This window comes from Haliaeetus albicilla, chromosome 3 (assembly GCF_947461875.1).
Source record: "Haliaeetus albicilla chromosome 3, bHalAlb1.1, whole genome shotgun sequence".
NCBI classification, from domain to species: domain Eukaryota; kingdom Metazoa; phylum Chordata; class Aves; order Accipitriformes; family Accipitridae; genus Haliaeetus; species Haliaeetus albicilla.
The window spans coordinates 30,450,254-30,474,820 of record NC_091485.1 but is presented as its reverse complement, the minus strand read 5'-3'; the positions used below and the strand labels follow the sequence as shown (position 1 = coordinate 30,474,820).

The 24,567-nt window shown below is 40.9% G+C and overlaps 1 protein-coding gene across 5 annotated transcripts in view; it reads left to right on the top strand.

Annotated features, from left to right (window-relative positions):
- Positions 1-24,567, top strand: part of NOL4 (nucleolar protein 4) — a 197,502-nt gene that overhangs the window by 167,358 nt on the left and 5,577 nt on the right. For all 5 annotated transcript variants that reach the window (XM_069779255.1, XM_069779256.1, XM_069779254.1 and 2 more), the window contains 2 exons: positions 17,533-17,713; positions 21,807-21,887. In XM_069779255.1, the coding sequence (XP_069635356.1) occupies positions 17,533-17,713; positions 21,807-21,887 (262 nt within the window). The remainder of the gene's footprint in view (positions 1-17,532; positions 17,714-21,806; positions 21,888-24,567) is intronic.

The following is a 24,567-nucleotide window of genomic DNA, read 5'->3' as shown; positions in this document are numbered from 1 at the left end:
TAACAAAGGCATTTCTCAGCCAGAGCCAGTGCTTCTTAAATTCGTAGGCTCTTCACAGAGTGCTTGTCAGTCAATATTTTATAGAATATACATGATAAGAAAAAGGTTTTCTGCATTTTCATTTTTTTTAAAATGTGAATTTAAAGGGTACAGTTTCTTTTCATTCCAGAGACTAGCTAAAAATAGCAAGTCAGAAAACTTTAGAGCCTGACAAAGGTGTTGTACTAATACCTTCACTGCACAGACATGAGAATAATACTTTTTTAATAAAATTCGTAATTTCTTTAGTTTGATTTATTTTAACTATTCTTTATCACTATCTACAAGCCAAATGTGAGGTAGTACAATGAAGCTATTAGGATATGTGTACATCTCCATGTGTGCATGGGAGGCGATTTCTCTTTCACTGAACAAACCAGTTATATGCAGACTTTAATTCTTCACATGAGATCATATTTGGAGATAGCTGCAAGACACCTTTGCAGTTGCTAGAGTATTACTTACTTCATCTCTATCTCTGCTTCAATTATTTCATTCTCTGCGAGGCATATCAAAAAAGTTCTCTAAACATAAACATTAAATGCCTTTTTTTTTTTAATCATAAGGTTAAAAGATGTGATGTAAGATTAGGATAAATAAGATTAGGATATACGTGCAGGTTATATTTCTGAGTCTTGTGGAAGTTACCAGTTTCTTTAATTATAAAAGCTAAACTCAATAAAAAAAACTTTGATTATTTCAGCTTTTCAAGTTCGTAAGAACAAGTCTATGCACTGTGCACAGACTATCATGCACTATGGTGCTATGAAGCAGTTCTTTATGATAAACACTGAATGCATTTTTTAAGAAACCTCTCATCAAGATGACAGCTATAATTTTTTTCCACGCTGTGATTTGTAACCAGGCAAATTAGATATCAATAATCATTGTGGTGGAGTGAAAGATAATATCTAACCCCCAAGAAAGAGAAAGTTTAATGATCCCAGGCTTACACTGAAACATAAATGAACATAAATTTGCAAATAGGCACCTTAAACACATTCTTCACCCCCATTCTAGTTTGGGGGATATAAGGAAGGCAAATCTAAAGTTTTCAGTGCTTTAGTAGCATTTGAATAGGGTGTTAATATTGCAACATTTAGTAATTTTAACAATACTGCTTTTAGCTGCTAGAGCAGTAGGAGTAGGTGGCTATTAGGTTTCTGACAAAGCAATTATGGCCTAGACACATATGCTGGGAGCTGACCTGACATTTGCCTCTGGATAGTTGTCATAGCAGCAACCTGAATAGAGCAGCTTGATACAAGTGCCGGTTGCAGACTGGGTATAGGTTCTGTGCTAATGCAATACATCTGAATATTAATAAAAGTGCATATGTACTGCCACTTGGAAATCACTGCTACTGTTTCCTTCCATTTATATCTAATTCCTAAATGTTCGTTTTCAAAGAAACTGAGGTTTGTAAGGAGATGTTAATGATCTGCCTCCATACAATTTCTGGTGCCATTTCTCTGCATGTAACAAGGGGGTTGACCTAAAGAAAGACTCTTCAAGCACAGTTTTATTAACAAAAAAAAAAGTCTGGTTGTTGCAGACCAGGAGCAGTTTGTGTCTTGATCAAGAAGGAAAGAAATTACTGGTGGACAAATTACAAGTAATTGTAAAACTGTTTTGGAAGAAACTAATTAAAAATCTGAATTGCAGCGAGGGCATGGACCTCCATTGCAGGATCACTATATCTGGCTTTCAGCAGCGAGGGGGAAGAGACCTTTAAACCTTCATATTCTGAGGACAGAGAATTTGTGTTTCAGCTGTGCCACTAATGCACAGCTTCTAAATTTTGACACTGAGCAGTTATTTCCTGTATTACCCTTCAGACAGCAGGAAAGAAGGAAGAAGGATATGTATTTGTGTCCCTGTATGTAAGTTGTTCTTCTCTTTCCTGATCAATCCAAACTGCAGCTCCCAGGAGGAAGGAAGAAACAAATTGCAGGGTTCTTAAATGCTCTTTTTATTCTGTTATTTATATTGCACGTTTTTGTATCAAGGGCGGATTTGGACAATGTTCGTTACAGAAAAGGGAGTTATGCAAAAATATCTCCCAGTGGACGTTGGAGAATGCCCTGCTGAGGCAGTGCTTCTGTGGCAGAAAGCTACAAATTCAGAGGGAGCACAAAGAAGAGGTTTTGTTTCACAGAGATGGAGTCCTTGCTACAGCTGTTCAGTATGCAGGAAGAGCACATCAACTATACATCCTTGTTAGAGGTGGAGGAGAAAGCATCAGGAGTTCTCTTCCTCTTGGGTTTCACAGAGCCTAACTTGCTCTAGAGAATGGGAAAGAAAAGGAACTTCGTCCGTGCTGACCACAAGTGGCAGCAGTGTGGAGGGATGGGGCCATGTCCTCTCTCTGCTGTATATTTACATAAGACCTGAAAAATTCCAGCTCAAAGTGATTTTCACTTCAGAATGGGAGGCTTGCAGAGTCTTAGATAATAGAAAAGAGCAAAGGGAAGCAGATAGTTCACTTAACATAAAGCAAACAAATACAAATTGGAATCCCCAAAACCACAAGAGGCAAAAGTCACTTTAACTTGCAAAGACCTCAGTGCCTCTTACAGTACAGAAGCTTTATTAATAATAGCTTTTTGTATTCAGACATCTCATTGTGATTTGGTATTTAATAGGGGTCAGAGTAATTTCTGTACTTCAGTACTTTATCCTTTTTTATCTGCATTCAAAATGATCACTAAGATGACTGTAACGTCCTTGGATACCCACATGCTTGTTTGCATTTCAGGCCTTGTTCACTTCCATCATTTCCCCACCTAATGATTATTTTACTTCTGAGTTGGTCTTTGGTTTGCTTTTGTGGTTCCAAATGATATGCTTTAACCACTGAGGCACAAAATGTTATGCAGGCACCATTTAGCTGCATGTGGATTATTGTCAGGAGATCAAATTATGTACTAGTATTGGGAAACTTAGCTTCCTACCCACAATGCACTGGCCATATTGTCAAGGGGAAGAAAATAAGCGGTATGCATTGTAATTTTAAATCCTGCTGCCTTTCAAGTCAGTGGCAAAATTCCTGATTTCAGCAGTGCTGGATAGGGTTCTGTCATTAGCAGATGCAGCTGGAAGGGACTGCCGAGTATCACAGGGCAACCCCCCTGCCTCCATGCTCCAGCCCAACCTACATTAAATTTGCTCCATGTATTGGAAAGGAGTAATGTGCGAGGCATGCAATTGCAAATAATTTCATGCCTTGGATTTACAGTGAGGCCCTAAGGTAAGCAGCTAATTTTTCACCTCAACACAGAGATCATTAAATTAGAAAATGCTTTATTTTTCCAGACTGTTCGTGCTGAGCATATATGGTTGAATTTCAAGCTGCAGATTTTAGGGAACACTGTAAACACCCCAAGCTGCAATAAGATCTCAAATGTGACGTAAAATTGATGCCAATGTAAGTTTTCTGTTCTGGAGGTTGATAAAGCTGAAGGCTCAGAAATGGAGTGTCAGGTTGTTTCTTGGACAGGAACTTTTAAACAACGTTGTCCCCCTTCCTACCATAGGTGGAATGAAAAGGAACAGGGACCAGAACAGCCTTCTTCCCTGTGTCTTTAATATCCATCTCCTGTCAAGGAGGCAGAAGAGGAAAGGCTGATGGAAATGTAGATATGAAAGTTCTCTCCTCAGGCTCAAAGATGGAGGTTTTGGAGTCATGGCTTTTGTTCTTCCTGCTCCCACATTGAAAGCCAAGAATAGAGACCTTTTTACTTACCCCTCCCTTTCATATGGCAGAAAGATATTAAATGTGAAGCATTTTCTTGCCTGTCAGATGTTTCTAGCGTAGAGACAAGTATGTAAAAGGCATGATTTTGTCCTTCCTTTCCTGTGTTTAGCTAATGACTTCATTGCACACACCCTCCTGCCTACAGCACAGGCAGGGAATAATGTTTCTGGTCAGTAAATCCCTGTTATCGTGCAGAGGTTGAGCCAGTTTAATGAAATCAATGCAAACCCAGCGTGCATGTGCAAACTCTTACTTTTCAAGACTGGCATATTTTGGTTTTGGTTAATGAATTAGTATATTTAGAAGACTTTAAACAATAATAAATTACTCTTAAATTCAAAGCATCAGTTGCACAATGGATTCAGATGTATTCCTTGGTTAGAACAGTGCAATTCTCCATGCGGAGGATACATGTAGAAATGTACGCACAGACTGCTTATGTTTGGTAGCAGGAACATGTTTGTGATTCAACAACTGGCTTGATGTCCCTAAACTAAATTTAGAAACATATTTTTCTAAGAAAAAAATAAAAAATATAATAAGCTGTGGGAGCAGGAGCTGAGTGCATTGCCTGGGAGCAGCACCAGCTGCTAAAGAGGCTAGGCACAGGGCAAGGCAGCCAAGCAGGCTGTGGCCAGCAGCCCAGGCATTGTGCCAGAAGAATCCTCCCCTGAAATGAGAATATTTGGCAAACAGATTTGTACTGCAGCGCACAAATTTCATGCTTATTACTCATGGTATTTCATATTAAGCTTCAGTTTTACTGTCTCCATTAATGAAGCAAATCAGAAAGTGCATCCTCCAAAGGCCAGTCAAAGTTCATTTCTTTGTTTCTTCCAATGGCTTATGCTACTCTGGTTTGACAGTTGTGGAATCAAAAGGCCATACCCCAAAGCATCACTTCTTATCTACTGAATCTTTTAAAATACAGAACTCTCAGAGTACTGAAGTTAAAGGATGTGCACCAAGTTCTGTCAAAAATTTAGAGCAGGTCTTCCTCAGTAGCAAAACATTTTCTTTCTACTAAATAGTTTGAGACAGGGTGGGGAGGTCAGGGGTTTTTTAAAATACCTTTTATTTTGAAAAGATTTTTTTTTTTTAAACTGTAAAAGTCAAGTTGTACCTGAGGCAGTGTTCAAAAACAGACATCCTGCATTTAATTCATAGAAAGAATTTCGGTTTTCACAAACATGCAGTTCAAGTTTTAACACAGATTTGAAATAAAATAATTAGCAATCAAATGTATCAAACACAGGGTAAAATATCTTTAAAATATCTGAACCTACTGTTGAAAACAGTCATTAAGTGCATGCAGAAAAAGTAATTGCTCACTCTCTAACAGACAGAAAACTGGTTTTTTTTGAAAGACAGCTGTCTATAACTCCCACTAGAATTTACCTGTGGAAGAGACACCATACTCTAAATATGGCAATAAGCTGGAATCTTCAGCGTGCTTGTTTTTTTCCTTTTCAAAGCAGAACACAGACATTTTTAATTAGTTGAAACTGAGGAAGTTAATTCAGCATTGACCGCAAATGCTTCATGTCTACGCTGTCATCTTCTGTTTCTAAATGAGAAGAATTTCATTTAGAATCTAATATACAGTGCTTTGGTCCATTCCCCCTGCCACACACTCCAATATATGTAATATTAAAAGAAAGTGTGGGGCAGAAGAGAAATAGGAAGGAGAAACACTCAAAAGTCCAAATCATACCCCATAGTTTTCCAATAAAGCCTTTTTCAGTAGTTGCATCTCCATACCCCAGAGCTAGCAGGTGTATGGAAAGCTGTTTTGTGTCAAGAAAATATGCTGTCAGTGGTGGGAGTGATACCAGTTGTAATGCAGTAGACGAAGAGACCTATAGTGGGAGGTTTAATTATGTTGACCGTGATGATATTGTAGTAATAAATCTGCAAAGCTGGCACAAGCATTGCTCCAGTCCTCCCACACACTTTCCCCTGCATGCTCCTGAAACATTTGATTCACGAGTTAAAAAATTTTCTCTGTTGGTGCTCTGGTGCCACAGTCCTCCTGCACTGAATGGAGTAATGCTGATCTATCCCAGCTGAAAGTGCTGCCCATCATAGTCACTAAAAAATGGCATGTTGGCAAGGGGGAACAGAAACGTCTCTCCCTATCGGAGTGCCTCACTGAGGTAATTTGTTGAGGACAGTACGCATAAGTATGAAAAATGAAGAGAAAAATGCTTGATTGTGATCGTAAAAGTGGAGCTGCCTGAGGCATAGCAAGGCTTGTTCTGAATGAGAGGAATGCACCACGAAGGAGGAATTTCTCTCACTTTGCATCCTTCTGGTTCAGCAGTAACTACTGCTACGCCTTTGTCATCACACATCAGTTTCAGTAATACATTGATTCATTCAGCACCATTACCTGCAGGCAAAACTGCTCTTGGGATGGGAAAAGATGACATTGTTTTCTTGTGGTTTATGTTTTTTCTGTTTGGAAGAAAGGTCAGATATTCAGACTCCACCATTTGTACTGCCTGTCAATGAGGAAGCAGCAAAAATGATCGGAGCCGTGTTCTTCTGCAAGGTGCTGGCCTCTGCAAAGAAATTGGCTTTGAAAGGACTGGAGGGGATATGCAGCAACATAAGAATAAACATGACATAACCCGTACTTCATTTGCACTGAAGTTTTACCTTTATTTTCTTCAGACTTTCAGCTAATCTAATTTCAGCAGGGGCATCCTAGGCCCTGGAGTTCATTATGCAGTGCTTCACGTTTGGGATCAGGCATGTATCAAATGAGCTCTCTTAGGAGCAGGCTTAGCAAGCCTGCTCCCACGGTGCTGTGCCTTGAGCTGTCAGGCTGAGAGATCTATGGACGTGGCACAGGGAAGGAAAGGATCCTTCCATATTCTCTCTGGTCCCATCCTCTGTGGCAGGCTGAAGGGGTCGGTGCTGCAGTCTCCCAAGGGAAACGGGCTTTCCTTTGAAGGAAAATGTTGACTGAGAGTGGGTGGGGAGGTGCAAACAGAGGAGGGGGGGGATTGTCAAGGTTGACTACTGAAACAAAGCCTAAATCAGTAACTTACGATAAGGCCCAAGGCAAGGGCCACTCTGTGCTGTTCTTTAGGTCAGAGTGAGAATCTGCCTTTGTTTTCTGCCTATCCTGAGAGGAAGAAATTCTGTATGAGGCCTGGGCCCTAACAAATCTCTTCTCTCTGCTGGTGCAACAGGGAGGAGAAAAAGTTCCTCCTGCCCCCTCTCCTCTGGTGTTCCTCTGCAAAGCAGAAAACAGTGGCCCTGAAGACTCGTCTGCTCTTTGCATGGCACCTTTGTCCCTTTTTCTGAATTTGTACCACTTTCTCGATGGGATATGTCACCTGTATTTTGTGAAATATGCCATGAGCACGTAGGAGTTTTGCCAAAACTCAAAGGCATTGGCACAATTCATGTAGTCAAACCAAGTCCAGTTCTGCCTGTTACATGCCTGTAGCTGTTTGTAATCTGGTGCTGGCCATCGCTGGACACGTTATTGAAAATTGCACTGAGGAAGTCATTGCTGTGCATACACTGCAGTGCACTATGCAGTCTTGCACTATGCACCTGTCTTATACGTTGAGACAACTTTCAATTAATAGTGTTGAAACCATTAGCTAACTAAATTTTTTCATACATTAAAATTCTCTAGAGAAATAAAGAGCATTACCATGTCCAATATAACTTATGAAACAGCTTATGAAGGGTGATAACCGCAACCTAAGACAAGAACAGCAGGAGCTATGGAGAAATTTAACTTGCAGGACGCTTTCTGTCATTAGTCCACCTCAAATGTGGTTGCTACATTGAGTTACGCTTTTTAACATTCCTTTGTCCCTGATGGAAAAAAGCACACCAGGGAAAGCACATTAAAAAATCAACTATTTAGAACTTCACTAAAGAACAGTAAGTTTATCTCAAGCACCACAGAAAAAGATAAGTGCTATCCTTTTCCATTTGGAGAGAGAGACATGGTCCTTTAGAAGAATGCAGTTTCTCTTTCACCAGTGACTTTGCGTCACAGTTATCTAAACTGTAGGAATAGCTCATCCATGTGTCCATGCTCAGCCAGCACCACTAATGACCTCTGAAAGCTCATGTTGCTCTCCTGCTATCACAGTGGACAATGAACTGGCCAAAGCTGACAGGCTATGAAAAATGATCTCTCTGCTTTGCTATTGCTCCAGCAAAAGTGATTCTCCAACAACTCCTTGCAACAGCCATATGAGTACCTCTTCCAAAAACGTTTTCTGTTCTGGAGGTGAAGTGGCAGTAGTGAAAAAACAAGACTCAAACACTGCAATGTGAAAACACTAACCTTTTAAGATTAACATACCCATTCCAGTCTATAAATAATGTGTCATTCTATCAGTAATGCAGAAGACTGAGGTTCATTTTTCTCTCTTCTACACAATAGCACCTTTTTATTTCCGTGTCGGTCTCATGCTTTCATTTCTTGTTGAACACTGGCTCATGTCATTTTTGATGTCTGGTGACAGCACTGATGCTGGCAGTTCATCTCAGTGTTAATAACCTGAAAGCAAAAGGAACCTGCTGCCCTTCTGATCTGAAACTGAATCATGGTGCTTTCTTTTCTTGGCTCTATACCCTGTGTCAGGAGGACAGTTTAGAGGTCCTCAAACTTTTGGCAGCTAACTTTTAACATTTTGATAGACACTCTTCAAGTTCCTACATCACCATTGGCATTACAGGGAATTTAGATGCTTAGCTGGACTCTGTATTACACCTGATTTAGCTCAATTAGACTATATCAATATTTCCTCTCCATCTAAAAAATTATATTTATCATTTTTAATCAAAAATATGAAAATCATTTTTGATACTGGACTTCACAGCAAAATCGTCATTAGTACCTAGACTTCTGGCCGTAACATGGTCAATACAGTTGCATCTGCATGCTAGGAGCACTTTTTCGTATAATGTTATATTTATGCCAGAAAATTCTGTGCTGAGACTGATGTGCTCTCCATGTAATGATGAGGTGATAGACAGAAGCAAGGAGAGTGGGATAGAGGGTATGTACTACTGGGTCACAGGCAAGGGAAAGGCAATAATCTCTGGGTGTTTAAGAAGGGGACACCTTCCAGACCCTGCAATGGGAACCAAGAATCCCATGGCTCATCTTCCTTTAAATCTTCCTTTAAATGCCCTGCTCTGTGCAGATGATGATGGCCACTTACCCTGGCAGCTGCTTCTCTGAGCAGGAGCCAGAAAACTCTGAGACTGATGTCTCTCCATGTAACAATGAGATGATAGACTCACAGCTAAAGCATGAATGTTGAGTTTAGCTGGAATACCCAGCTCTAACTGAGCTACAAATTGAGTAGTATGTCACACAAGAACAGGCTTTCTTATTTTTTTTACATACTTGATTTAAGTAAGTAAAAGTGAAGAAAATAATGCAGAGAGAGCGGCAGAGAAAAACATGGTCTAGATCTGATAACAGAGGGTGGGAAACGGAAAGCTGTGCAGTCTCCCAGACGTTTCTTATGAGAGGAGAAATAGTGTGTGTGCCTGAGGACGGCAATTATGGCCCTCTTGATTTCACTGCTAAGTCCATCCCTGAATTATCAAAACACTTCCCAATCTAAAAAATACCTGGCATGAGTTCTGTGATATTATTTGAACTTGACCTCATATTTTATTTTAGCCAGCTTGCTCAAATTTACTCTTAGTACTTCTGGGGAAAACCTCAGGGGTCTTTCTGCTGGTTGTGCATAGACCTCATCCATAATTCTAGTGCCTTACCCTCTGATGAAGACCTGGAATGCTGTTTATGAGGAACAACTAAACTTAAAGGGGAAGGAATCTGTCCAGAGGTGCAATTATTTTTTAAATCTATCTGTCCTGACAATTTTGGACAACAGGTTATGGCACTGTCAATGGATGCATCATTTTAAACAATACTGTGACTAGCTTGAGAGGTGGAGAAATATCCAAGCATACATATATATAAATATAGATATCTATCTTGGAAAATTATCAGAGAATAACTTTGTCCCTCAGATAAAATATATCTGAGGTATGTTTTAAGTATTTTCCTAAATGGACTATAAAAATTCTAGCAATTCAATTTTCAGGTTTCAGCTATGGGTCTGGTGTGATAAGTTGAAATCTCAGGTAGATACTAATTTTGCATTAATAATCCCTCAATACAGGGACTGGGAATTTTGTAGAACTTTATTCAAAATAGTTTTGAGGTATGAAAGCACGATGCAGCATGGCAAACAGGTGACATGAATTAATTTTTCTGTGCTCAAATTCATCAGGGAACCTGTAGCAAGTGCTTGTTTTTTCTCACTGTGAGTACTGAAACTCTGCTGACTTCAACTGAAAATCTGGCTTTTACTCATTGTGCTGTCAGAGAAATAAGGCTTTCTGGGGAATGTAGTATGTTTTATTAGATCAGCTTTTGGGCACAGAAGTTCTTCTCCTGGTCTAGGAAAATGTATTACCTTTTTCTACAAACCTTACCTTGCCTCCAATGCTTAGATCACAGCTGTAAGAGCACCTCCTAAATGTTGAAAGATGTTGTCCTTTTAAAGGACTTTAAATAATCAGTACTTTAAATATGAAAGTCAGCCAATGAAAAGGACTACTGTGAAGCTTCATTTGGATTTCAAACTCGGTGAATTATGTAGGCCTATTTAATTTTGTTCAGGCCTCCCTAGTCTTGAACAGGTTTTATTTAGTGAGTAGTAATCCCAGCACAAACTTTAGCAACTGGAGAGGAGAGAAAGAATGTGCAATGGAAACCAAAACTAAAGTGAAGACTCACATCCATCATTTGCAGAAATACCATTTCCGCCATTGCTAAGCACACTGAGTCAACAGTCTTACTGCAGCGTTAAAGGAAAATTTAGCCTACTGTGATCTGCCAAAGTAATGTTTAGCTGTCTAGGCTTCCAGGATATTGGTCATAAAATTAAAAGCTGGGTCAAACACTAGAGAATTAATTTAATGTAATTAAAGCTAATAAAAGATCCAGTGTTCTGTCAGAACAATGTGTGCTATCCAAGCAGTTGGTAGTATCATCACTTATTAAGATTACCTGACACTTCCCATTATAATACTAGGTATGCAATTTGGTGATAACTTCATGACCTTCAGCCCCCAGGGATTACATTTTCTGTTCTCTATGTCTTCCATCTGTTGAACTCTTTCAGAGAAAACTTCAGCCATTTTCAAGAATGAGGAAAATTTTTTCCTGTAAGGGTCATTTGATCCCTAAATGTATTTACCATTCCTTAAAAAAAAAAAAAAAAAAAAGAAAGCCTCTGTGTTTGGTCTTGACAGTATAGTGGTGTCATTTATGCCAAGGATGTGACAATGGATGCACATGCTTACACAGTTAAAATATTTTACTTGCTAAATTCCCAGATTATTTGAATTTCAGTGGGTGTGACTAGGAATCTGATCTCGGTGCAGAAAGGAGGGGAAGAGTGTTGGGGCTGTGAACCATGGCAGGAGCAGAGATAACAAGGGATGAAGGGAAAGGGAGATTGTTAGATGGGGTTGGATGAGGAAGTGAGTAGCTGAGACTGGTGATGTGAAGGAAACCAATCAGGTGAATTAAAGAGCTAGTGGTGAAAGAGGATCAGATATTAATAGCAAAAAATAATGTGGGTTGAAAACAGGAGCTGCCCTGGCTAATTGTAGAATCTGGCTTTGCTCCCCGTGGGACAGCATTTTGGGGATTAGGAGACTGACAGGAGTCTGAGGAGGAAGAAGAAATCTCAGATGGGACCATCAGTGGCTGTGACACTGATCAAATACAAGTTAGAAAACGAAAGGGCTCGAGTTGCTGAAGCCACTCAGGTATCACGCATGGAGAGACTTGTCTGGAGAGGAGAGATGAGGATTTGCTAGGCAAGAAGACTGCAACTGAGATGGAGGGTAGAAGATGAAACTGGAGAAGCAAGAAGGATGGAATGAGGAGTCAGGGATTTTGAAGAGACAGTATGAAATAAGTTTGAAGAGACAGAGCACAAGGTATACATGATCAGGTCATGGGCGGGGAAATGGCAGTGATCTCTCCAGATGTCTAAGAAGGGGCCACCTTCTGGGCCCTGCAATGGGAGCCAGGAATCCTTTGGCTCATCCTCCTTTAAACACTTTGGTCCGTGCAGACGATGATGGCTGCTTACCCCGGCAGCTGCTTCTCTGCGCAAGAGCTGAGACGGGCAGAGAGCTCCCAGCCCCACAGCCCCATGCGGACTCAGCAGGGTGTCCTGTGATGGAACTTCTGAGTTTCTTCCCATTATTTTAAAGCTAAGTTACACAAAGAAAGGCCCGTTATGTTGTTAGGGTTGCAGAACTCAAGCGCTTTACATATTAGGTAATGCTAGCTTAAGGTTGCCTTCGTTGCCAGAATCTCACCATCTGAAAAGCAGTGATAAAAGTCCTATCTAACAGGAGTATTGTGAGGATTAATTGGGTATGCTTTGAAACGTGCTACATGGTTTTATCATGTGTTTCTATTTATTTTACTTTTGGTTCAAAAATCATAGAAATAAATTGGTGGGTTCCAAATCGGAAAAGTATGTGAAACTTTATCTCCTTTCTTCTAAAGCCATACTACAAGCTATTGAGGCTAAAAAAAAATTTTAAGCACATGAAAGCATGGTTTTTTTTTTCATGTGAATGATTTTTTTTTTCCTATGCTGAAAAAATGGAAGACCATATGCAAATATTGGGTCCCTGGCTTGCCTATTTGTTTGAAGACTAATCTGCATTTGAGTTTTCCTAACCTCAAAGTGGTATTCTAAGAGAAGTGTTTATTAACAAGAACAACAAGCAATCCACATTTTTCAGCTTAACATATTAGAAAAGAAAGTATCAAGAAACATGAGGCAAAAATGTGTTTGCCTTTTTGTCTCTTTTCTAATTGAATGGGAAAAAATCACCTTGCCAAATAGGCAGTTAAAAGCTGTCATTCTCAGAGTTGTTCATTTGTCGGTCTGGTAGACACTGCATTTCATGAAAGCAGTAGTTAAATGAGTGTCACCATCTTTGCCATTTTTGGAACTTTACCATTTATATTCTTATTGCAGAAGTTTTGTTAGCTTTATGGTCAGCTAGCATTGTCCATGTGGGTTGGTCTGCATACACACTCCCTTTTGGGATTTACATTTACATGTTAGCAATGCCTGTTGCTAACAGTGGAACCAAAGCAATAGCACTGCTGTCTCTTAATGGAAATACACAGAATTTCCGACACTTGTGTATATATGGGATCAAAACTCAATGTAGCACAGATTTGCCAGGGCTTTTTATTTTAACAGTCTCTTGCTTTTTTTATTATTTTGGTGGTGGTGAAGCAGATGGGGAACAGAAAGGAGCAATGGCATTGTTAGAGTTGCTTCCACAAAGGACAGACTTTTTGAAAATAAATGTGTATGCTGGGCCTCCACTGGCACAGGGAACAGGAGGCTGGGACACTCCTGGTGAGCCTCGTTCTTTGTACCACAGTCGTGGCATTCTGCACTAGCATCTGTGTTGCTGTGGATGGTATTTCCTTTTAAACTATTCATTAGCTGCTCAGAATATCAGTCAGAGGAGAGCAGGGTTTCTTCAATATACAGGTTATACAACAGCTCATGAAATCCTTTCTTAGTATGTACTGTCCTTAGAGGGTTACTTAATTGCTTCCATGACTAAAAATAAAACAAATTGCATCTACTGCTTTTTTAAGGAAAAAATTGTGTTCTCCTAGTACAGACCTGGACATAAAACTGAGATATAGATGTCTCTGATATTTACCAAGTTGAGGATCATGGTATGTACTTCATGCTTCCACTTTTTCAAGTGAACAGCTAACTTTGTATTTTAGCATGCTTTTGTACCTAAAAGGTATTTTTGCATTTCTGTGATTTCCGTCGTTTTCCAGATGATATGCTCAAGACTTAAATTACTTATCCTCCAAAATAAATTCAGAAGAGAAATATTGTTAGATGGATGACTTATTTTCATTGCCATATACAAAATGAAGATGGTATAAGTCAAATTCTAGATGGATAAATGTTATATCTGCATCTTGTTCATACTTCTTATTAAAGGTAAACTATAAACAGTTTAAAAATGGTTAGTTAATACTTCACAGGTTTTATAAATCTGTTATGAATTACAACAGTGTGTGTTCCAGGTAGTTAGGTCAAACACGTTAATAAATGGTTGGTTAATTGTTACTGATTATTATGATTATTTTTTTAAAATAATATTTTAAATAAATTATTAAGCCTTTCCAGTGTAAATAAAATATATGGGGAAACAAGAAGTGCTGAATGACTAACACAGAATATTAAAAAAATCTCAGTCTGGAACAACACTATGATTGTTTAATTTCTAGATTAGTTTAAAAGCAAAGGCAATTAAGATGAAAAGAAAGAAGAGAATGAATCTGTGCAGCATAAATCTTGCGTATGCAAAAGTGAATATGATAGTCATGTTCTTTCTCCCCAAGAAAAAGAGAGCCTGGCTTCTTTATCCTTGGTGTGGCTGCAAGGAAAAAGGACACGGTTTTGCCTTTTGAAGTACAAAACGTTTCTGAAAAATGCTTAAATCCCCGGGGATGTATGAGAGGGAACACCTAACCCCCTGGGACCAGGCTAATGGTTCATAATCCTAGCAGCAGGGCTGACACCTGAGCCTGCTTGCCAAAAATCCTGCCCTACTTCTGCATTTAGTCATCCTGAAGCACTGAGCTGAGCACTTAGATGAGGCCTAGATTTCAGGTCTGAAATGTATGGCAACTTATTCATCATTTAGGTACAGGTGATTGGTCTGCTCTTTAAAAATATACGTAATATTTAGAGGAAGCCACCTTTTGTGTAGTGGCCGAGAGATTAGAGCTGATCCGCAGGACCCGGAGTCCTGGGCTGCGCATCCTCCTCAGCGCCTCTCACCCCTCCGAGGAGTGCCTTCCCCACCGGGGCGCCTGGGCTCCACCGCGAGCCCCAGCCCAGGGCAGGCCGCGGTGTGGCACAGGGCTCCGGTCAGTTCAATACGAAGATCCCCCTTCTGCAGTGCGGCCCCAGCCTTGGATTCCCGACCTCAGAGCAGCTTGTGAGCTTCGTGTTAGGGAGCAGCTGGAAGGGAGCAGGGCTGGAAGCCTCCCAGGGCAGCACTTCTCCGAAAGGGAACTGAGTCATGCTCCCTTTTTGTTTGCTATCTCTGTAGCCCTATGAATTGTGCATTTCTCTCCACACAGTAGCACAGCTTCAGCTATGACTCCCACCGCAGTTTTGCTTTGAGCCTGGTTGCTAGGAGATGGCAGCTCGGAGTTCAGGTCCCCTTCTCACCACAGCTAGCAAAGACCTTGCGTCCCAAATTTTGTGCCTCTTCACCGTGTATTGCAACAAGGGGCCAGAACTCGAGCCTCCCACTTCTTGGCCATGTGCTCTAATGCGTGGGCTGGTACGCACCAAGGGCCCTGGCTGTGCCCTCCGGCCAGGCTCTGCTCGCTGTGCTCTGCTAGAAGCTCAGTGCATCAGCTCTGCAAGAAACTCACTGTTAGGTTTTCAGTGCATTGACTAGAGGGGGCTCTGGAGCACGTGTAAATTCAGGGACGTGCAAATTTGCGGGTTCCAGACTGTCAGGATAAGGAAACAGGCCCTGAGATACTCTGCTCAGCTGTAGGAGTTAGTCCCCTTTGCACTGCACCCCTTGAACACAGTCCAGTCCTTGATAAATTTGCAGAAGAGCCCTTACTGATCTTCGCGAGAATAAAATGAGGCTCTGAGTGAGTCTATGGCAGGAACCATCCTCTAGTTTTAGACATAAGCATACAGAACATCTCAGCCTGGAGAGTGTTAGAGATTTGGACAGTGAGTTAAGCTTTGTTGCCAAGAAAGAAATTTACTGTATAGCTTATGAATATTTTCTCAGAGAAAAGAATACATTTTCTCTTATAAGAGACAGCAGTGACCTTTGGAGATAAAAGGTAAATGATATTAAAGTTGAATTCCTGGCAAAAATACATTGCAATTTTGGCCCTTTGTTTAAGTCTATAATTACTTAAGAAAATGCATAAGAGACCAGTTTGGCCAACTCTCTTAAAAATGCAAAGCTGTGCCTCAGCTCATATTAGTGCCCAAGAGGCCCCATTCTGATTGTTTATGGAATTAATTATCTGATGGCTCAGTGTTCTGTATTAAATATTAAAATTTCTGTTAATAATATATATACCATCTCCTGAGTCATGTCAGTTGTGCCCAAGTCTCTTTCACCAATAAATATCTACAAGACAGAGATATCTTCATCTCTGAAAAATTGGCAGTGTCTTATTTGAGAGGTGGAACTGGCAACTGCTCCTAATGCAAAGAGGAAAGCTGCTTCAGAACCCTTTTTTGCTTCAACACAGAGACTGGACGCTGTTTGAACTATTTGATCCCTCTGTGCTGGTATATACATTCTTATTTTTAGGTAAACACTGTAAAAAAGGTTTGAGATATTTTATAACATTCTTAATAAGGTTGGTATATTTAGCAACCATAAAAGGGTTGTGCAGAAGAGAGAGACATAAAATGGACAAAATCTTACACAAAGGAGAGATAATTTTAACAGATCATTTTTCAGTTAGTTACCCTAAAAAGGTCTGCAAACATTCTCATCTCTGTTTTTTTTAAATACTGATCTTCCATAGATCCATTTTATTTGAAATTACTGAAATATATTTTCATCACATAAGAATATAAAGTCAGGCCTGTAAAAAAAAGTCTGCAGGTTAAAAGAAACAGAGAAAAAGTTCAAATACATTTGCAGACTAAATCAGAAATTCTGGCACTCATGTCCCTGTGGTGGGCTGAGCAGTCACACACTGATAGTTTTCCTTGTTCCCAACTACTAAAACACATTAAATCTTCTCTTAATGCTTTTTTTTGTTTCACCTGTGTCATTACTAAAGTTGCCACAGGGGCATTCTGTGATCATGAGTGGAGGTGAGGTGCTCTAAGCAGTAGCTATGGTAAGTGCAGATGGGGAAAAATATGCTTTCACCTGAAACGTGATCTCATTTAGGGGAAAATTGGAGGGCATTTTGCTAAATCCTGTTAAATATTATGCAAGCATCTAAAAGGTAAACAGGGAGCATTGAGGGGAACTTATGGTGTACAGTTGCTGCTTATACAGAGATGACAAATGCTTTCAAGTCATGTTTGTAGAGGCATCCTTGCCACTTGGCCCTTTGTGGATGGACACCCACTCAGCCCTCTGCAAACACAGGAAATGCTGTTTTATTCCATTCCTCTATTCCTTCTGTCATTTCTGAGGCTGATACATCAAAAGAAGTAGTTGGTGCATTCTGTATTCATTTGTCTTATTGAGAAAGATATGATTCTCTGGCTCAGAAGAGTCACTCAGAAAGTAATGGCTTTTTTCTATCCTTTCCCACGTATTTCCGGACAGAGTTGCGTTTTGCAGGAGACTGAGCTCTTTAGGGCGAGAGGATGCATCTTCTCCTTTGAGAAACAGCATGGTTGGCTTGTGGAGCACAAATAAATGAATATTCTCAGATTTGTAGGAAACATGTATTCTTGCTTATTTCCATTGTTTCTTTTCAGCTGATATTTGGTTAATCAGAAACACATCTGTGCTTGTTTAACATGTATTATACTTTTCTGAAAGCAATAGATATGGAGTCTTAACAATGGAAAAGACCCTCTTGTGCAAGGTAAAATGTAACAATTATTCAAAACCTTTCCTTGTTTTTGCAGGACGAGGCAGCTCCAGCTGACAAGCAGTACAAACAGGAGCCAGCCCAGGTCACTTACTCAACATCAGCTGTTTCCAGCACACAGGAGGTGTTGTACATCAATGGCAACGGGACCTACAGTTACCATAGTTACAGAGGGCTCGGAGGTGGGCTGCTAAATCTCAACGATGCTTCTAGCAGTGGTGAGTTTCCTCACAAAATGTGCCTGTGTGTATATGTGCTCATGTGTACATTTCCCCCTGCTGTACAGAAAGCTAGTCCAAGGGGTTCAACATCCATAGGCTATTATCAGATAATGAGCAGGAACAAAATCCCGCAAACAGCTACTGCTGAGCAAAATACTTGCTCACTGCATGTTAGTCTCCTTTCAGTTTCCAGGGACTAATTCACAATAGGGCGAGACTGAACCTGAAGTCTCTAACAAAGCTGCGTAAAAAAGTGCCAGGTTAGATCTTCAGTCGATTTGCATGACTTTATGAGGACCTACACTGTCATTATTGTCCTCTCCTGTACTGATCACGAAATGAGGCCATTAGTATTTTTGTGGCTGGAGTTTGAAAACACTGAACTCCATATTTTGTAACACAAATGAATTGACCTAGATTTCGCACATGGTCTCTCTAGCTACTTTAATTTACTGTAGATAAGGATCTGGCATACCAAGTGTTAAATGAGAAATCAGCATATCCATCTATATTCTAAACTTAAAATGATGCAGGTAATTATGTGTCACCATGAGGCTGTATGCCCCTCTGAAAAAAACGGTGGTGTCATTTATTTAAACAACATTCTTTTCTTCTTACATTAGCAAGCTTTTGTAACAAACAGATGTAAGCGTATTGTATTATTTGTTTGAAATAGTCCCCCATATTGATTTCATACAAATTCAGAGCAAAGGAAAAGGTTTGCCCATTCTGGTAACGAGGGTATTGTCTGTCTGTCTGAGAAAAGTGATTACTCTGGAAGCCTGAGGGTCTCTGGCCTCCAAGAACGGTATTTAAAAAATGTCTGAGAGGATGGAGGAATCCCTGGGTTTTTGTCCTGCCTGATCTCTCTGTGGCCGAGTAGGAGAGTGCTGCTTCAAGTACATGGGCTGACTTAGGCAAGATGGTAATTGTTCAGCTATAGCCTCTATATTCGACATGCTAAGCAATTTTCAAAACGCTACCAGTGGTGCAGCCTGCAAGGAGCTACTGGTATGTGGTGTCCTGGTGACCTTAGGTCATGTCTGCTCCCTCAGCCCCCACCCCCAAAATCCTCAAAGGTCTGTGAATCATTTGCATTAAGTTTTCAAAAGGCTTTAAAAAGATAATATTTTAGTTGTCAAAAGCCTTTGACTTGAAGAGAGTGAATAATGATTACAATTGTTTCCATATGCATGAAAAACACATCTGAGGTACTGAATATGATCTCTGATCAATTTTTTTTCGTAAAAGTAAGACAGGCCGTGGAAAACTGGTTTCTTGGGAAAATGCACAAGAACTTTAAAATTGTCTTTTACATTGTGGCCAGAGAAGATCTGAGCCAGTTCCCACTAAAAACAGTTGGCATTTGCTCTTTCACCCAACTAAGAGTAGGATTAAACTCCCCATGTGTTATTTGTCAGCAGAAGCCATCAGAATTGTCCTGGTTTACATAATCTTAAACTGTGAGGAATCACAACTGTTTTGTGTACTTGTTCTTCCCTGCAAACCTCTTGTAATAGGATACATTTCCATAACTCCCTTTTTTCAGTGAATTGTGGGATTTAGGCAAAAACATTCTATGTCACCTCAGCATGCAATTTTAAAAAATGAGGTACAAATTCAACATCATAAATTAGCATTACTTTCTGATTAGAAGCAACATTTTCTGTGTACCTTTAACGTAGAGGACTCCAGTGTTTTTCACAATTAAAACTTAAGATGGGTTTTGCAGGACAAACAGTTGTTATTCAGGAACTGCCAGATGCTGCACAGCTAAGGCAGCCGGGGAACTGTACAGTGCACTGCATTTCCCTCTGTAGCATTGCTGGGGTGAAGGGACCAGTGGATGTTTACGGTTTGCATACTGACATATGCTCAAACATTTCTTCTTCCTTGCCTTTCCCTACTTGCACTGGAAAATTTTGTCTGTATGTCCTCTTACTTTGGAATATTAGTAAACCATTATACCTCTGCCAGATGGTTGTGCATAGTTGGAGTGTTGCGCAATGGTGTCTGTCTTCTCCACAGGGATCCTACAGGATCCAAAGCACATAAGCTCCATGAACCAAAAGTCTGTGTGCCAGCACTTGGAAACCAGTTGTTGATGCTAACAATCTAGCTGGCTGCTGATTTGTGACCCACTTGCCATTTCAGGAAGATCATTAGGAAAGTTGTGGAAAGGCAACTCCATCAATTTCTCAGTTTCATTGACACAAAAGCAATCAGTAGCCAACCTAATTATCTCTGGGCTATTGAGAGTAAAGTGCTCTGGCCCCATTAGCTGGTTTCCCTACAGGAGAAATGGGAGGACTTGGAGGCCAGTTCTTTGGGATCTGTCAATCCTCTCTGATATGTCCATGGATATTTGCTTTTTCGTTTGTGGACTAAGAGGAGTGGATGGAGTTGCAGTTGAGAGGGGTAACCATTGCCCTCCACAGACCTCCTAGGACAGTTGTTTGCAGTCGTTATTCTGTTTAAAGGACTCTCGTTCCAAACATATGCAAGGCTGTTATGATGGTTAATGAGTTCCCTCTCTGGAGAACAGGATATTTGCTTGTGAATTGTTTTCAGGACCTAAGAAGTCATTTAAGAATGCATTTCCTTTTCAATTTAGTAAACCATCAAATGTTCTTGTCACGTTTACAAATGTTCTTCTAGCATAAAAATAAATATACACCTCAGTCAGGATGTGTGTATAAGCAAATACAGTCTGGTTTTGTGTATCTGCTATAACAGAAAAAAGGAGAAGTTGCAAAACTATCTAAAACTCACTGCTTGAATACCTATTTCTGGACCTTCCCCCACAGTAATATGACTATGTCCAATTAGCTCTCCTCTCTAATAGTCCAGCTGATGTGTGTATTTTGTATGCCGTGACTCATTTAATTTGGTTATTTCCTCCCTATAAAGTTGGTCCCTATTCAGATCCCATCTTACAGACTTAGCTATCTGCTTGCCCAACTGTTTGGTGACTCTGGCTCAGGGACCTCTCTGTGCCTGCTGTTGCAGTGCTTCCCCCCTCAGCCTGTCCTTCCACATGGCTAATTACAGAACCATAATTAGCTCCTTACACAACTGTAAGGGGCAAGCCTTCATGCAACTGCTCAATATGAGAAAGCAGAATGCAACAGCTTGTACAGTGACCCCTCTTTTATTGTGGGCAGGAAAAAAGCACAGCAGGAAAAGGCTTGGGCTTACAGCACCAAGGTCTCTTTTTTTTTTTTTTTTTCCCCTGCTTTTAAACCCTTTAGGCCAAGGCAGCTTGGCTGGAAAGCTTCACCCCATCACCAAGCAATCTGTGGGTTGACAGAGCCTCTGTCAGCCTATACATGAGCTGGGGAGAAGCCTTCGGGCACGTCGTCCTTGATTCTTGTAGATGCTAAAGGAGAGCTGCTCTTTGAGAAGGGTAGACTTCCACGGCTCTCTTTTTAAGACTAATGCAGGTCCTGCTACAGAACTGAATAGAGAATCTCCAAGGCAGGATAGCCCAGTGGGTGTGAAAAAAATTGCTTGCCAGCTCCTAGCTAGCCACAAAGGCTTCATCTGGCCCCACTCCATCACACCTGGACTGAGCTTGGAGGGACGCCCAGCTTGAGGGCAGGAGGGTGAGGACAGGAGACAGGCTGCTCTTTTGGGAGCAAAATCTCTTGCTGCCACCAGAAGCTGTTGAAGTCCCTGCATGCTGCCTGAGCCTCTCCTGACAGCATGGGATCACCCCTTCTCCCCACATGTTTCTGTCCAATGGGTCACTGTCCGCCCTTTCCCCATGACTGTCAGCTGTCAGCACTCTCTGAAGCCAGGGCGGGCTTATCAGAGCCTTGCTCCCCACAGCCACTCTGTTTCCTGAAGTCCATTTTCCCTAAGAGGTGTGGAAAGTGTTTCTTCTGCCATTGATGGGTTTCCTGGAGGTGATTTGGGGCTGTTTCTTCTACATCACTGCCTGGTTTTCCAGGCAGAAATGTCAGTTGTTTCCCTTTGTGTGTGTAAAAAGAGAGGGTCTTTCAGACTCAAAGGCAGACTGGCTGTGCAGGACATGCCCTCCTGTCATGGTAAGACAAAGCATCTGTTGTGTCTCCGTTTCTCTACACAGATCTGCAGCCTACCTCCACCACAGCCTCAACTCAGCACTGCATCCCAGGCACCACAAACGTCCAGTCCCCTTCCAGCTCAGGTGAGTCTTCCTGGTGAATCTGAATATGTTCACACCACAAGCAAATCCTGAGCCCTGGCAGGCTTCTCTTTCAGCCTCCTCTCCCATGGGCGGGCCTGCAGACCATGACCAATGGCCCCATGCTCCAGCTGGTAGCTGTCAGACTCCTACCACACTGCTCACCTCTCCCTGCTGCTCCCTTCCAGAGGCCCAGAAGGGCTGCGCTCTCCCAGCCATTCCCCACTTTAGCCTGGCCTCTTACCCAGGTGCAAATCAGCCTTCCTGGTCCTTCTGCCTCCTGGTCCTTCAGGTGGTGCAGCCCTGCTGAAGACGATGGGGGTAGATGGAGGAAGGTCCTGGAACTGATGCTGCTGAGCCCCAGCGATCAGCATGGCTGTGCTGCTCTGGGGCAGGGAGAGGAGAACTGAGCACTCTTATCCACTTTTGCATGTGACAGTAGGGGGGGGGTGCCTCATTTCTGCACCCTCAGATTGGGTGAAGTTATAACCTTCTGTAAAATCTTGGCATTTGCATGAGCGGTAGTGGCTTCTTGGCAATAAACTAGGAAAAAACCCAGTCCAGCTGAGAATATCCAGTATGTAGCTAATTCATAAAGTGCTGACTGGGTTACCCGCAGCATTGCTGGCCATGATGTAGGGGTTGAATGGGATTTTTGCTGTGGTTGCTCTCTCCAGCTCTTCTTTATACCTCTACTCTTGCACAGTCTTCTGTGTTCTCAGTGCTATCCTGATGACATCAAAGTGAGAGAGAGAGGAAAGACAAAACAGCTTGTCCCTAACACAGCTGGGGCCTGGAGCATGAAAAGACACAGAACAAGAGTGTTAGAGCTAGGAACCTGGGAGAGTGTGTTTAGTCCCATTTAAAAAAGGCAAAATGTAGGGTTGGGAGAAGTTAAATGGTTTGACCTATGTTGTGGCAAAGGTGGGAATTTCTCACTGGGAAATGCTGGCTGAATTTGATATTAAGATTATGCCCACATTCCTCTTCCACCTTCCTCCTCCTCTTCAAGTGATCGGATACATGCCATATGCAAATATTAGTCTGCTCCCACCATAGGAATGGAGATGGAATGTCTGCGATAAATTGGGCAGTATCCTACTTTTCTACCTTTGCACAAAGCTCAGGAGACAGCCATTAAGGCAAGACAGGTGTATGCCACATAACTAATCTCATACGGTGGATAGGAAACATTACTGGAGGACCTCACATAATGATTTCATCACAAACCACTGTGTTTGATGATTGTTGAAAATGCATGATATTCAGTGGCTATAGGCATTTCTGTGTTTTCGCACTTCTTTCCTCAGGCAACACAGCAGTTTATTCTGCTGTCTAAACTAGCTGAAGGTACGTTTTCCAGAGGAAAAGGTGTAGAAGGGAGAAAGAGGCTTAAAAGGTCCAATTCATTAGTCCCTGTTTTCTTCATCTGAGATCTGGCACTTGAAACAATAGTTTTAGGCACATCTGTTTGAAGGCGGGAGGAAAAGAAACATTGACATACATAATATCACAATAAAACATTATTGCAATAATGAATACATCTGATTTGGAAAAAGTAGCACACTTTTATAGTTGTTTCTATTTAGTTTTATTGGAGTATATGAGAAGCTAGTATATACTCACTCCTAAAGCCACTCATGGAGAAAAAAGGGGAGAGGAGAATAGGTGCAATAGAAGAGATACACAAGAGAGATTTCAAAGCATGTGCAAATGTATTTTTCTATAAGTGCCACTGTTTTTTACGTTTTCACTGATGGAAAGGGTTGCTTAACTATTAAGGAAAATGTAGAAGCATAGATGCTTAAGCACATATAGGTTTTTAAAATAATTTTTGTTATTTTAAATTATTATCTGCAATAGTGATAACCATTTTGAGGGTCACTGACACATTTATTATTCTTTCAGTAGTTGTTAATTATAAGATTGGTAGCTACCCAGTGACAGCATACAATTCTTAAGGGATTTTTGCTGAGACAGTTGATAGTGTGTAAGCAATCAGTAACAGCACATCTACATCTGACCCATATTTTGGAATTTGATATAAATCATGTTACTAATGAGTAGTGCATGAGGCAATAACTAGTTCCATTTAAGTCTTGCAATTTACAGAAAAGCCATTTGTCCCACAGTGTATTTAATGACAGATATTCCTAGCAGCTAATTTGATAAATGATTGTCTAGCACATGAAGAGCGGGTTTTCAGAGTTCTCATATTCAGCTTGATGTGGTTCCAACAAGAACATTTTCACCTCACAGGGGAAATTAGGTCTATGTAACTGGACTGAGGTGATAAATCGAAAATATTCCTGTGTTAAAGTGTCAATCAGGTGGCCTGGGCAAGAAGCAGAGGAACAATACTTCAGTGTTTTGAAAGAGTGTAAAAGAAAGGATCTGTCTCAGCAATTTGTTTAACTCAATGCTTAAGAGAATGTTGTGCTGTTATAAAAACATGGGAGGTGACAGCTGTGAGTTACAATAGTATGCACTAGGAGAAATAAATAAATAAAAATAAGTATCCTGTCTTCATATCTGTGATATATGCTTAATCTTTGCTTGCACACACAGACATTGTGGAACCTGATAATGTTTGCAATCAAGATTTTTAATTGTCCTGAAGTACTCCAGGATAGGGAGCAGTATGCTAAAATGTGCAGTATCACCTTGGAGGAACCAGACACTG